This window comes from Harmonia axyridis, chromosome 1, assembly GCF_914767665.1.
Source record: "Harmonia axyridis chromosome 1, icHarAxyr1.1, whole genome shotgun sequence".
NCBI lineage: Eukaryota > Metazoa > Arthropoda > Insecta > Coleoptera > Coccinellidae > Harmonia > Harmonia axyridis.
The window spans coordinates 29,090,017-29,104,455 of NC_059501.1; the positions used below are offsets into that span (position 1 = coordinate 29,090,017).

Below are 14,439 nucleotides of genomic sequence, written 5' to 3' on the forward strand. Positions count from 1 at the left end.
AAAACATTTTTCTCGACATCAGTAACAGATACGACAAAACTACAAGAAACCAAAAAATGTAGTACTGGACCAAATTTTCTTTTTACATTTTGTCTAAACTACCAGTGATCCACAAAAAAAAACGTTTTTGAGGAAAAAATTGGGCACTGTTCCAGAAAAAATTACACCCAGTAGATTCACAATCGAAATTAGCATATCACATGATTAAAACTTCTAGCAAAATATCTATGCCAAATTTAAGTTGAATATCTTGTGAAGAAAAGTGCTATGAGAAAAAAAACTTTGAAAAATCAAACTTTAACACCCTGTATCTCGAAAATAAAGCGTTTTCGGATTGTTTTCTTGAAATGATCCGTGAAATAATTTTTGTTTGTACGTCAATTTGAATAAAACAGTTCTGAGTTTCAATTATCGATTCCCGGTATTTCATTGACAAAGTAGTTTTATTTTTCACTGAAGTATTCAAGAATATATGCTTATATAAGAGCTCTATTTCCCCCCCAATCATCCGTCACTGGTTGCTCAGCCTCTCCATCACATGCAACTCTAAGTACAATTACGAGCACAAGAATTTTTTATCCCATTTCTAATTACAAGAAAGAACCAAATGTGAGGTATATAATTAATTGTCTTATATTCATTAAAGTCTTCGAAAAAAGACTGTTATTACTCACTCGAGAATGAACTGCAGGAAATCGTTAAAAGTATAATTAAAAAGCAATTTGGTTCACTTAATACACTTTTGAATTCATCGCCAATTGAAGGCATATCCAAGAGGTGAATTAGCGTCATTTATATAATGTTGCAAAACTGAGCACACTCTCATGACTTGCTGCGTGCTGGTATAAGTAATTGGAATTAAAATTTTTTTTAATATCATCATTCGAAAATTTTCAAATGATATCATTCCTACAGGACTTTTTACATTGCAAGAAATGATATGTAGTTTTTATATACATGCCATGAAAACTGATTTGTTCGAAAGTTTCATTCATTCGATGTTTGTTGTTTTCATACTTCTTCTTCTTTCTTTGGTTTCTCAACATTTTTACTACATATAAATGGGCATGATTTGTCGAATTCATAAACATTGAGATTGACAAGCCTCAAAACGAGAATATACCGCCAATATCCTGGTTATTACCTACTTCAAGAAACCAGATGCAACCAAACCGACAAAATCATATATACAAAAATATTCTCACCATAAATCTGATATCCAATAGAACGGCTAACGTTACATCTAACGTTATAGTCCAATTTATTGAATGTATAATAACTACATAAATTCCATATGTAAAAAAGAGTTACACAATGTATTACATATCTCTAACGTTACAAACATAAATTATAGGACTTTGTGACTCAGTCATGTTTAAATCTGGATATCAGAATAACTATAGCCAACTCTGAATATTCATCAATCTCGAAGACATATTATCTTCTCTCGACCAGAAGTAAATTTTGTTTTCATTCATAAATATGGAGTTGATGAAAATGGAATGCTAAACAAGTTTGAATTATTTGGAAAACAAATTTTAAGTGTTCGCTTTTTTTTTTGCGAAATAATAAGATATAAAAAGCAGATCATACATATCTTGATTCGTGCTCGAGGGATTTTCTGGAAAATTCTAACGTGTCTTTTACCGTTAAAGCCGAAAAATGAGAAATGAGGCAGGGCTTAACCATAGGACTTAAGAATACGGTTGACTGAACTGAATCTGACACTTCGTCAAAATTAAAATTTATTGGCCTGACATATTTGTATATACATACAACAAAGAAGACTACTAACTACAGTGACTTAATAATATGGGCCTGACATTTCGAAAAAATGGGGAGAATGTAAACAAAAATTTGCCATATTTAGGCTCAGAAATCGGCAGTCAATCAGAGACGAGTCCACTCGTGTCACCATTGTGTTTTATTAAGTCTCTGTAACTAAGAGTAATGACAAAAATAAGAAAATTCCACGGACTACCTACTTTTTCAATTACACGGTGAATTATGAACTAAACGAATTTCATTCTGAATAACGTTTGACTTACCCCGTATCTAACAATAATTTTTATGAAAAACCAGTTAAAATTTATTACCTTATATGAAAGAGGGCTGAAGAAAAAGAAGAAGAAGACGTTATAAGTAAGCAATATTTGTCGTGCCAAAGTGTGTTCAGTCAAGTTGTTTTCCTACGAGAAATGTTATTTCAAAGCAATGCCATCGACGCCCTGTATCTCGAAAACTATTCATATGAGTTGCACCCACGGACCTTCTTGTTCAGGAGGCCATATTCCACAAAATAAGAAAAATTTAAGAAAATTAACCGATGACAATTTTTCCATTGGTCTGAGCCTGGTCCTTTACAATGTAAACGAACCAACTTCCAATATGATTCCAATATTTAGAATATTCTAAAGCAAGTTGCAGAATGGGCTCCTATTCCAACACGAATGTGAAATTCAAAAACTATCGTCGAAGGAGCGTGTTTTCGAACGCATGAGTGTTGGAATTGCCTTCTGCAACGAGTATTAGACGATATTTTCTCTATTTCAGTCAAGATTTATGAAATATTGTCGAAATTCTATGACAAATTCATATTATACATCCTATTGACTTTTGTTTTGTATCTTGGCAGTTGGTGTGACTGTTACGAAAATTGACAGATTACGGAAATTTAGTTTGAATCGTACATTTCTCATTTTGAAATAATTTATAATTACGCATTAAATTCGTGAATTATGTCTGATTTAATCGATTTAACATCAACAGAATCAAGAGAAATTGCGAATAATGTTGCAAATCATTTCACTAAGTATATCCAAATTATATTTCATTGACAATTGACGTGTGTTGAATTTTGATAGGATTGGGTGTAGTAGTTTGGGTAGACAACCACAAAACGAAAAATATAACGGAAAACAACGCTGTAATGAGTTCATTACAGCACTGTACTTAGAACTGTAATAAACCCATTATGATACTGATATAGAGAAGCATTATTTCTCTATCGACATAACCTGATTGTGTCATATTGTGTGTTTCTGTGTTTGGTTTTGTGAGGAATTTCAAAATTGGTTTATAGATTCAGTTCAGTTCATGTTGCCAAACATATCTCCTATTTAGCTTAACATCGGTCATTATCAAACTGTGCAATCGGTAGAAATTATAATAGTATATTATTCAACGAGCGGTAATGTAGGTCATAACTCACGCAGATGAAGTTTGCAGCACGAGCCGCAGGCGAGTGCTGTAATTCATCAAGTGAGTTATGACCATTACCGCAAGTTGAATACTATACTTTATCTTCGACTATATCAATAAATACTAAGAAAAAATACAGTCTTAAAATATGGACAGAAGGAACGGGAAATAAACATATGTGCTCGATCCCGACTACAAGAGAGATGAAAACTTAGTGTCACCAATCACAATCGAACTAGCTTCGGCTAGCTCGAATCCAGTACAGAGTACAGACATAGAACTATATTGAAAACCCTTAATAGTTGCCTATAAAAATGCATTAAAATATACCAAAAAAACATTCTCTGTAAACGACGACTTAATGACCTTACTGCTACAAACTCCTTTATATTTTTTTCGGGCAAGTAATTCTGTATGGTAACATTAGCTGTTTGTCTTTTGGAAATGTATACCTATATAATATTTCATCTTCACTATCTGAATTAATCGTTTTCAGGAAAAAATTCACAATAATGAGATATCAACTCAATTTGAAAACGTCAAAATTATTAAATTGACATTCCCTCGGACATTTCTCCCCTCAATAACAATAATGGAATGTTCCCCCGGCCAATCGAATAGAAGCAGAGAAGTATAGAAGCACAGATCCATATTTTTCAATTTATTATAGTGAGTTATAGTAGTGAGTTGTTATAACTCACGATGTTTGTTAATAGATACTATTAATTGCTCAAAAGCAGTTGAATAATGAATATATTATTCAATAGGAGTAGATAAACATCATTAATACTAACCATTGATTATGAAAACAATGCTTATGTTTAGAATGGTGCAATTGGCCGATAATATTAAAAGATCCTCTTTTAAATATGTATAAATCAAATGTTCATCTTCTATTAGTTAAAAAAGCCCATCCAACATTTACTTTACTCTACAGCTTCATGAAATTCAAGGATAATTTAATTTATTTTATAAGTTTATGACTGGTTCAGTCGATTGCTCAGTTAAACAGAACGTACCGTTAGCATTAGCGAGATCAATCCAAACCTGGAAACGAGGCATCTCGAGACGGCCGTAGAAACCCTCCAGACATCTATCAATTCGAAGAAAACCGGAGACATCGATGCTAGGTCACGACACGAACAGGTAGTCGCCCCGGGTAAAATGGGATACCCCCCCGCAGGGGATACGCATTGTTGCCGCTTTTGTCGGTTTGTGCATTTGAACCACAAGACGCTTTTAGCAATAATTCTCACCTGATGACCTTCCAGGAATCGTTCGTTGAATTAGAAGGTAGATTTTGCCGCGTTTTGAATCCGAACGTCGTGTCATTTACGAGGCTGAAACGATGTTTACGTCCGAGACTTGGTTTCGTAATTCGATGAACTCACGGAACGTTTAAGATTGGTCTTTCCGAGAGAATTATACTTGTTTGTATTAAAAAATTATGTTTTGATTTTGCTGAGTAAGATTATAATTTCCAGAACTGTTTGTTACTTTTCATCTGAAACAATTCAATATTGACTAATGTTGATGTTTCGATTTTTTGAATGGATCAGTCTATCCAAAATTAATTTTCTTATTGTCAAATATGAATATACAAGGTGTTCTGATTTTTTTCCAAAAAACTGAAATAGGTGATAGATCACATCATTTTAAGCAAAAAAGTTCCTACGAACATGGGTCCGGAAATGCTTCGTTTCCGAGATACAGGGTGTTAAAGTTGAAAAAATAATTCAGGTTTTCTTTAATATGTTTTGACTGCTTCGAAATCCTTTCATGAAATTATTCCTATTCAAATATTTAATTCAAATTAATTTTGAAAATTTCTAAGGCGAAATGCATGCGGATTTTCTATTGCCCACTAATAAGTAGAAGTGGTATATTATGTAATTGTTGTTTGGATTTGGCTTTAAATGCGTTTTTTTCTGAAACGGTTGCCCCTAGAAACTTAAATGAGGTATACCTTTTTTAACTAGAAAAGTCGGGGAAATCGATTTTTTTAGTCCAGAATGACGTACAGGGGAGCACAGAAAAGTTGCAACGGTTTAAAGGGGACGAAATGATTGCCAGTGGCGCCCTCTAGAAAATACAACCAAATCGACCACAAATTTGAATTTCTCACACACACAGTTAGAAATTGCGGATTTTCCTCATTTAAAGTTCTTCCTAGATAACTCAGTATTCAGTATTCATTTCAGGTATAAGGTTTGCTTAAGCAACCCCCACTATTTATGTACCTAGAATTGACTGAAATAATAAAAAATATAGTTCCTAATTTGTGTAGATTTTTGGTTCAAACCCCAAACAGTCTTATAATACTACGTATTTGCAGAATCGAAAAAGAAAAAAAAAATTCGAAAAAAGAAGAAGAAGAAGAAAGAGCAAGCCCTCAAATTTGTTTCGCAATAACTTTATCTATATTCATATTTGACAATAAGAAAATTAATTTTGGATAGACTGATCCATTCTTAACAATCAAGGAATATTGTATTTTTTTGGTAAAATTCACGTTTTTCGAGACGAAAAATATTATCAACAGATGATACGCCTGAGTAGTGGGGGCTGGAATTATTTTCGACCTCAAATTTATCTAATAGACGGATGTCGAAACAATATTTTTATTGAGAACTGGTACGAATATAGAATAAATGTAAAAAAAAAACAACATTTCATGACTTGAAAACTATTTTTCGTGCGCCATCTTTAGGGATCTGTAACTAAGCAGGGGAGGCTCAAAGAAAAAAGTTTATATAAAAGACCCACCCTATTTGTGCAATGAGGCGTTCAATTAAAATTTTTTTTTGATGATAATCAACCAGAAACGAGTAACAGTTTTAGTATTTAAGACATTCATTCTTTACGAAGAATGTTAATTTTTTTTACCTTGAACAACATCATTAAATCATAAACGCAATAATCGAATCTCCGTAAGATCCGTTGCTACAATCGGACAATTTTTTAATCCCAAGATTTATCGTCAATGCGGCTGGTAGAAGTCCCGGACTATTAATCAAAATTATGCGAAGGAAGGTCGAGAACATTTGCAAACACAACACGGCATCATAATCGTCCGGAATATACCATCGAATCAGTTAGTGATTCATTAAAATTTCTTCAATGAAGACGGCCAGAAGAAACCAAACCGGATTGTGTACAATTTCCTAGAAACAAATCTGTTCCATGCATCCGGCACTTATCTGGACCTGTAGACAGCTTTTCTAGCAAGTGAATTCTCAGGTAGAAACTTCTTAAGTGATTTTCAAAAAATGTTTCGACAGTTTCTATAGGATACCCCATAGATCACGCCGTTTTCACTAATGATTTAAATCTTAATTGTGGGATTACAAGGGGTTCTGTTCGAGGACCCTTATTTTTTGGGATTGCTTCTTTCCATTATTCGGGAAGATGTATTTGCATTTTTATGGTCAAAGCAGTTACAAGAAAAATAGTGATTCAGTACGAAAAATATTCTTTATTACTCATAACTTATTGAAGGATTCGTTAAAGACGTTGAATTATTTTGAGTTACGTTAGAACAATACTCGAAATGTTCATTTATTCTATTAAAAACAACTATCATTATTGAACTTATAAGTTAATTAATTTCTTGGACGATAGCTGCTGGCATCTGGTGGCCAGCAAGACATTTGATTTTAGCATCAATTTATTTTATTTTTATGGCCCCGGAAAAAAATTGTGTTTAAATTGATTTCTGAGTTGAACAAAGTTCTAACAAATACGGCATCATGTAAAATAAAATTTTAGCAAATTTTTTCATTGTATCGAATAATTAACGATCGTTGAATTGGACGAATGAGAAAAAATTTATTATTTATTCAATTAATTTTTCTGAAACTCTGGGATATAGTTTCGTAATTATGAATTTTCGAAAATTATCTCCGACAAGAACAATTTGAAAGTCAACACCCACATAATATTTAATATTAAACTGTTTCAGCCGTTACTAATAATTATTAGTAGTATTTGATCATGATTGGAACAAGTTTTATAATCGCTGTTTTTACTACCGAAACTATATTTTTGGTAATAAAAATATATGAATTATAAACTTGTTTTGATATTTAATATTGGTTTTATTTTATATGAGGATGGAACCCTTGTGAGATCGGCGGAAAAAATATAACATTTGTAAAATGATGAACAACCTAACATGAATTGTTTAATAAAATTCCACATCAGCCAAAATTCGATCTCTAGTCATTTCTGGAAAATTATAGGATTTTGAATTAAATTTATTCTTACGAGATTAAGCATTCGTCAAGGATTTTTTTTTGAATAATTGGAATGAAAATCTAGCAATATTTAACGAAATGGATTTCTAGAAAAGATTTTCAATTGATGTGTTTTGAATAAAACGAAGGTTTCAATCATAAGTAAGTACCATTTATGTGAAAATATTCCATTTAGTATTTTATTGTTCTGGTCAAATTAATCTTGAACGAATAGAACGAGAGCAAAAGAAGTGAAATATAGGGCGTGAATTAATAGTTGCAAGAAAATGTAGGGCCGTACCGGACGATTCCTTGTCAAAAATTTGGATGGGTTTTCCATAAATTTGAAGCCTCCCCCTCCTTAGTAGCCCCCTAAAGATAGCGCCCGAAAAGTAGTTTGTAATTTGTGAAAAGTTTATAATTGTTTTCTGTTTGTTACATTTATTTTATATTTGTACCAGTTCTCAATAAAAATATCGTTATATTTTTTTTTTTCAAACCGTGAATTTTAGCAGAAAATTAGAGATCTTATTTGTTGAGAATTGATCAGTCTATTCAAAATTAATATTGTTATTGTAAAGCATAAAAAATCAGCTCAATTTCATTTTGATGAATTCTAGGGTTTTTAAGAAAAAAACCGAAAATTATTTTCCGGGCGCCATATTTAGGGGGCTGCTACTAAGCAGGGGGGCTCAAAAAAAAGGGGGAATCACCCCCTAATTTTTTTCGCAAATAGTCCCCTGTATAATTGAATAAATTTTATAATTTTCGAAGCAAATATCGATGGTTATTTCGTGAATTTTGATCCATAAAATTTCTATAATATTATTTAGAAGAAGTCCATTGTTAAACTACTATGATTAATAGTCATCGATCAACCTACATTATTGATAACACATACTTCATCTTCTTCTTCTGTTCCGTTTTCGGGGGACTCGTCCTCCATCAACACGAATCCCACTTCGTTGTTGTTCGTGTTTTTCCCTAAAACGTCAGGAGTCCCATCTCTCCTGTTCCTCATGTCACATGCCGCCCTCCTCTTCGGCGCCGGACTGAGCAAGTCGACGGTAAGTTGATCGCTTCCCAGCGAATCCGGGGAGTCGGGGTTGTCCATTGTTGCTGATCACGTCACGTGTAACTCGGAAAATATGGCAATGTCGCTTCAGGTGGTTAGTGGCACTCGCGAATCTTCAAGGCACATGTTATGGCAAGAGGTTAGGACTAGTCGGAAGGCTTCAGGCGACTGACGTGCAAGTTGCTTGCGGCAACTGACCACAGAAGAGAAGGGATAGGCATCTCTCCTTCTTGTTGAGATGCTGGGACGGTGCCGCGATGTGTTCTTTCGGTGATGGGTTTTTGGGAGAAGAATTCGCCCCATTAAGATGAATCGCCGAAATGTAATCATTTGTGGATCACTTTGATCTTCTCGACGGTATTGAGAGGAGGTTCCTAATTGGGTTAACGAGTTCTTTGTTGGTTGAAGAGGACCAATACGTTTCTGGTACGATTGTCGATTTTTTATTTGCGATTATATTTTGTAACGTACAATTTTGAAACCCCAGAAAAGTGAATTAGGGGTGCCGGCAACATTTTATAAAATGATAATAATTTCAATTTCAATAATATAAAAAAAAGATAATAATGGGCGCCACGTAACTTATCAAAACTAGGGGAATCACTTAATTCAATTCAGACTAAATTACGAAAATCAAAGCCAATACGCTCTATTAGTGTGACGTCACACACCGCCATTTTTGGTTCTTTTGTCAGTGTTCGGAATCCAAACAAATAAATTGTCATCATTAGTACGGTGTCGTTGAAGGAATTGGCTTATTTTCATAAATAAGAGTATTTGAGTAACTATTTCAATATTAATTGATAGACAGAAGGAACGACTTTAATACCAGTAAGTTTGAATCCTGTATCATTCCCCAGATTTTGTAAAAGCAGTGTTTATTAGTTGAACTTTAATCTCGTTCCTTCTGTCTATCAATTAATAGTAAAATCGTTCCTTAAATAATCTTATTTATCGAAATAAGCCAATTTCATCAACGACAATGTACTAATTTGAATTAGGGATGGGCAATAAATAACGATATATCGAAATATTGATATTTTTTCAGGAAATTTTCGATAAATATCGTCGACATTTTCAATTTCGATACTATCGATTGTCGATATTTTCAACCGATATTATCGATATATTAATATAGATTTCAGAGTATCAAATTCAATATTTTTTTATATTTCGCATTATGATTTCGACCTCACGAAACATATTATACTTTAGTTCCATAAGTCGAAAATCTTAATTTAGCGGACTATAAAATAAATATCGAATATTTTCGATATATGTAGCAGTTTTGAAATTTTACTCATCGAAAATAAAAAGTTATGTCTTGATCTTGCTGAAAGCTCAAGAAGAAAAAGACATAATAAAATTGTAATAAAATTCAACGGCCGTTGTTAAATAACCTTTCTTTCTGTACATAAATGTCCTGAACCATTTATTGGTTATTGCTGGAATTCCCAAGATCCCTTTTACCTAACCTACCCCATATTAACCCATACAATAAGAAGCATTTTCAGTTTTGAAATTCTTCAAATTGAAAATATGCAAAACTACTAAATATGATGTTTTCAACTGAATCTGGTCACGATGAATCTGGATTTCCGTCTAATGGAACTAGAGCATAATATGTTTCGTGTGGTCAAAATCATAATGCAAAATATGAAAAAATATCGAATTTGGCACTTTCAAATAAATATCGAGTATTTTCGATATGTAGAATTTCAGAACTGAAGTACCTACTTCATTTTGAAAATATTCTATAAAAATGAAAGTAAACTACTATGTGTCTTCAACTCAATCTGGTCACGATGAATCATAATGCGACATATTGAAAATATCGAATTAGAAACGATGAAATACCTAAATATCGAAATGTAGAATATGAAATTCTGCATATCGAAAATATTCCATGAAATGGGAGCAAACTACTAAAAATCTGGATTTTCGACTAATGGAAGTAGATCAAAATATGTTTCGTGTGGTCGAAATCATAATGCGAAATATTGAAAACTACTAAATATGTCGTTTTCAACTGAATCTCGTCATCTGAATCTTATTATTCTCCTCTATGATAGAAAAACTTTATTGAATTCAACGAAATAATCCCACATTAAAATATTACAGCGATATATACCGACAAATATCGATATATTGATATTTTTACTCTAACATATTTCGGTACATTTCGATAGTGTCAGAAAATATCGATACGATATATATCGATAGCTTTCTGTCCCTTGCCTATCCCTAATTTGAATGACAATTTGTTTGGATTCCGAACACTGACAGGAGAACTGAAATGGCGGAGTGTGACGTCATCACTAATAGAGCGTAATGGGCAGTGTAGGTAAAAGAAAAATAAGCTGAGCCTCGTATACATTTATTAATCACTTTAAAAATAAAAGAATAGAAATCCTCAACAATATAGATTTCAAAATTATAGAAACGAATAATGTTGACAAAAAGAACAATTTGTAAGGAAAGAAATATCGACTTTGTAATTGAAAAATTCTTCTTTATTCTTCATTAAATTTAGCCAAGCTTTCGATCATTCACATGACCATCTTCAGGGAATTAGAAACAATTCTTATCACGCACGATTATAAACAACTTATAAGTTATCTGAATCAGGACTTACAAGCAGTCTGAACCTTTTTTTTTAAAGAACAATATTCCATAATTGAATTATCAATGGCAACTAAATTAAGAAAAGATGGAACATTAAAGTAGTACTTATATATCAGGTTCTTATGCTAAAATTGAACCAATTCCAGTGCAAAATAATGTCAAAGATCGAACACATAAACATAGGCTATTCTCATTTTCAAGCCTCAAAATATTATCCGATAAATAGCAAAAGAAAAGTACAAATAAACTCTGTACGACCTGATTTCCGACGATTATCGGAAAATATCCCCAGGGGTGTTCGTTGTCTCGGGTCATGGGGAAATATCTTCACCGGCTTTAGGCCTGATGGTACTCGCAGAATCCAGATTTCCACTCAGGTTGTTCCAGGGAATGGTAGATTTAATTGTCGATAGTCACTCCAATAGAATTACGATTTTTCGTATGTAGTTTCAATATTTGAAACTCAAAGATTAGAATTCCTCGAATCCTTTTTTTCAAAGGTAACTTCCAACCAAAATATTTCTAATAACTTCACTAACTTCACAACTAATAAATCGCCAAAAATGTACCTTCAATGGAATTCTTATCGAGGAGAGATCCAATTTTTAATTTTTATCTGATTCCGCCGACTACAATTGTCAAACTGATTTCGAATCATCTTCTCGACCATATTAGTGAAAGAAAACATCCAAATATGTCTTTTTTTTATAAAATTCCGAGTTTCCATTACGTTCGTTCGACTTCGGAAATTCGCGATATTACCTAAACATATACGGGGGCAATCTATTGATAAAAAAACAATAAAATAAAATTTGATTACACAATATCTCGAAAAGTGAATGTAACAACTTACAATTCGCAATTTATCTTCAATTGTGAATATTCGGTAACAACAATTGTTCTCGATTACAGTGAACTTTTGATGATTCACTATACAGGGTGAGTCTTTGAAACTGGAACTTTTGTTGATTTGCATAGTTTGATAAAAAATTTATATATCATTTTATAAGTTTTTGAAATGGGAAAAATTAAGCGTTTTCATTTGTTATAGGAATGTATATGGTTTACATCAAAAAAACCAAGTATGTATTATAACCTCAAAACTTATTGTAATAAAAAACAAATGAATACACCAGTAGATTCTATAAAAAAAGCCTATAGATTGTTTGTTTGATATTGATTGATTCACGTCATTTTCAAATTTTTTTAAATAGCTTGAAAACAGTTGAATTTATGAAGTTGTGGTTTTCACCGAATTAATTCTTTCAAAAATCAAGCCATTCATTTTTTTGTAGGTCAAAAAAATTCTGAGATCCCCTGACTAGTCAACGAATTTGGTACACCCGATACAAATACAGGGTGATTCACCGCGATGGCCTATTAGACATTTATGGAAAACTTATCATAATTTTGATCTGAAAATTAGCACGTTGGCTTTTGAGACAATAATCTTTCTCCATAAAATATTTTCAGATCTCTAAAACTTCCGGTTATACCGGAAACAGACTACTACTTCCTTATTTCAAATGGTACACTTAGTTTATTATTGTATTATTAGATAGCTTTTTCTATGATAATTTCAGTAATATGCCATACCTCGGGTAAAAACTCAATGGTTCAGGAGTTTATGGGATTCTTATTGAAAAAAATTTCGTATTTTCGTCTTATAATACGTAGTATTATAAGATTTTCTGCGGTTTGGACCAAAATGTACAGGGTGTTTATCAGAAGATCATGAAATTGGACAACTCAAATTCATCAAACTTCAAGATTTTCAAATAACAACCTATATAAAGCGGAAAGGTTACTTAAACAAACCCTATACCTAAAACGAATACTTCAAGAATTATCGAGGAAGGATTTTAAATGAGGAAAAACCGGAAAATCTAACTATTTGGAGTAGTCTGTGACTTCCAGAAAATACAGAAAAAAACTGTAATTCGATATTTTGATAACTAAATTTGTCGTTTTATTAATTGCAATTAACTATCTATAGTTCTTTTTACGCATGGCCGTCGCTAGCCAAACTGCCGCCCTAGACAGAGACCCAATGTGCCGCCCTAACTAAAGATAACTCTGCAAAATGCTGAAAATGGTTTTTTTGTTTGAGATTATCGAATAAAATAATCGGATGATACGGATGAACCATTATTTAATTCGAATGCGCCCACGCACAATACTCGTTTATTTGATATAAAAAAATGAAGAATATTATAAAATGATAGAATATGGTATGAAATAATGGAACTTTTTATATTTCTAAAGAAGGATCAGTTGAAAGTGATGAAATGGAATCGTTTTATTATATTTTGCATTCCATTCTGAAGAAAATATTTCTGAAAAGAAAATAATCCAGAACCCAAGTGGCAATAAAATTCGGAAACGTAAAGCGAACGCCGACAAGCCTGATGAGTGCATGTGTTTTTTAGCGTCAATAACTCGTAATCAGCACTATGAGGAGATCACGCCACATCTGGATATTGATGAGTATAATGTGGCACTTTTGATGGTTTTTGATGTTAATTAAATTTGTCGGTATTCCTTCCTGTTGTGACTGACTGAATTCAATCTCATTTGGTACTTTGAATTTCTACACATGCGATTTTTGTTGCTCAAGCTTGAAATGCCGCTCTTGAATTTTGCCGCCCTAGGCGACCGCCTACCCTGCCTACCTCCTAGCAACGGCCCTGTTTTTACGCGATCAACATTAAATTTTGCACGAGACTTGCAATCGTAATTCTACATTACAATGATGAAGATATTCATCTCGATCGAATCTGCAGTTTTGAAATAAACAGGAATAATAATAATATAATAATAATAGTTCATTTGTATAAGGTATATTACATGAACAAATAAACAATAAGGTAGCAGAGGCTTGATAATAAGAATTATCTTGACTGTACGCTCCTAAACTGCATTTTGAACATACAATTTCTTAGCTGAAGATACATGAAACCCAAACAGAAAAAAAAATACAAAAAACCATCAGTTCTCTCCCAATATTCACCCTAATAAATGTTTGCCAACTCCGTTTCCGAAACAAGAAAAAAAAAATTCAGTCACAATCGAGTTTCTGATCAGCGAATTTCGCATTTTGAATAGTCTAGCACTGGTTAATGAAGTCACTTATAACTTTACGACCGACACTCAAGATCCAGAGTCGAGAAGCCCTTTTGAATTTATACATGGGCCTCAAGGTTCTATGGCCAACAGGAAAGACTCCATATATTCTTGGTGCCAGGTATGAAGAACAACGCTGACCGATGCTCTTCCTACATCTTGTTCTCTTAAATGTGGTGT

At 32.8% G+C, this 14,439-nt stretch overlaps 1 protein-coding gene across 7 annotated transcripts in view; it reads right to left on the reverse strand.

The window, feature by feature from the left end:
- LOC123679303 (transcription factor AP-2-epsilon) overlaps positions 1-14,439 on the reverse strand; it is a 142,314-nt gene that overhangs the window by 60,891 nt on the left and 66,984 nt on the right. The window contains exon 1 of one of the 7 annotated variants that reach the window (XM_045616857.1): positions 11,395-11,789. The exons of 3 other annotated variants lie outside the window; for them this stretch is intronic. In XM_045616857.1, the coding sequence (XP_045472813.1) occupies positions 11,395-11,451 (57 nt within the window). In that variant the 5' untranslated portion in view covers positions 11,452-11,789. Of the gene's footprint in view, positions 1-8,319; positions 8,924-11,394; positions 11,790-14,439 lie in introns of those variants that run through there. 3 more of the 7 variants (XM_045616875.1, XM_045616829.1, XM_045616838.1) reach the window with 3 other exon arrangements.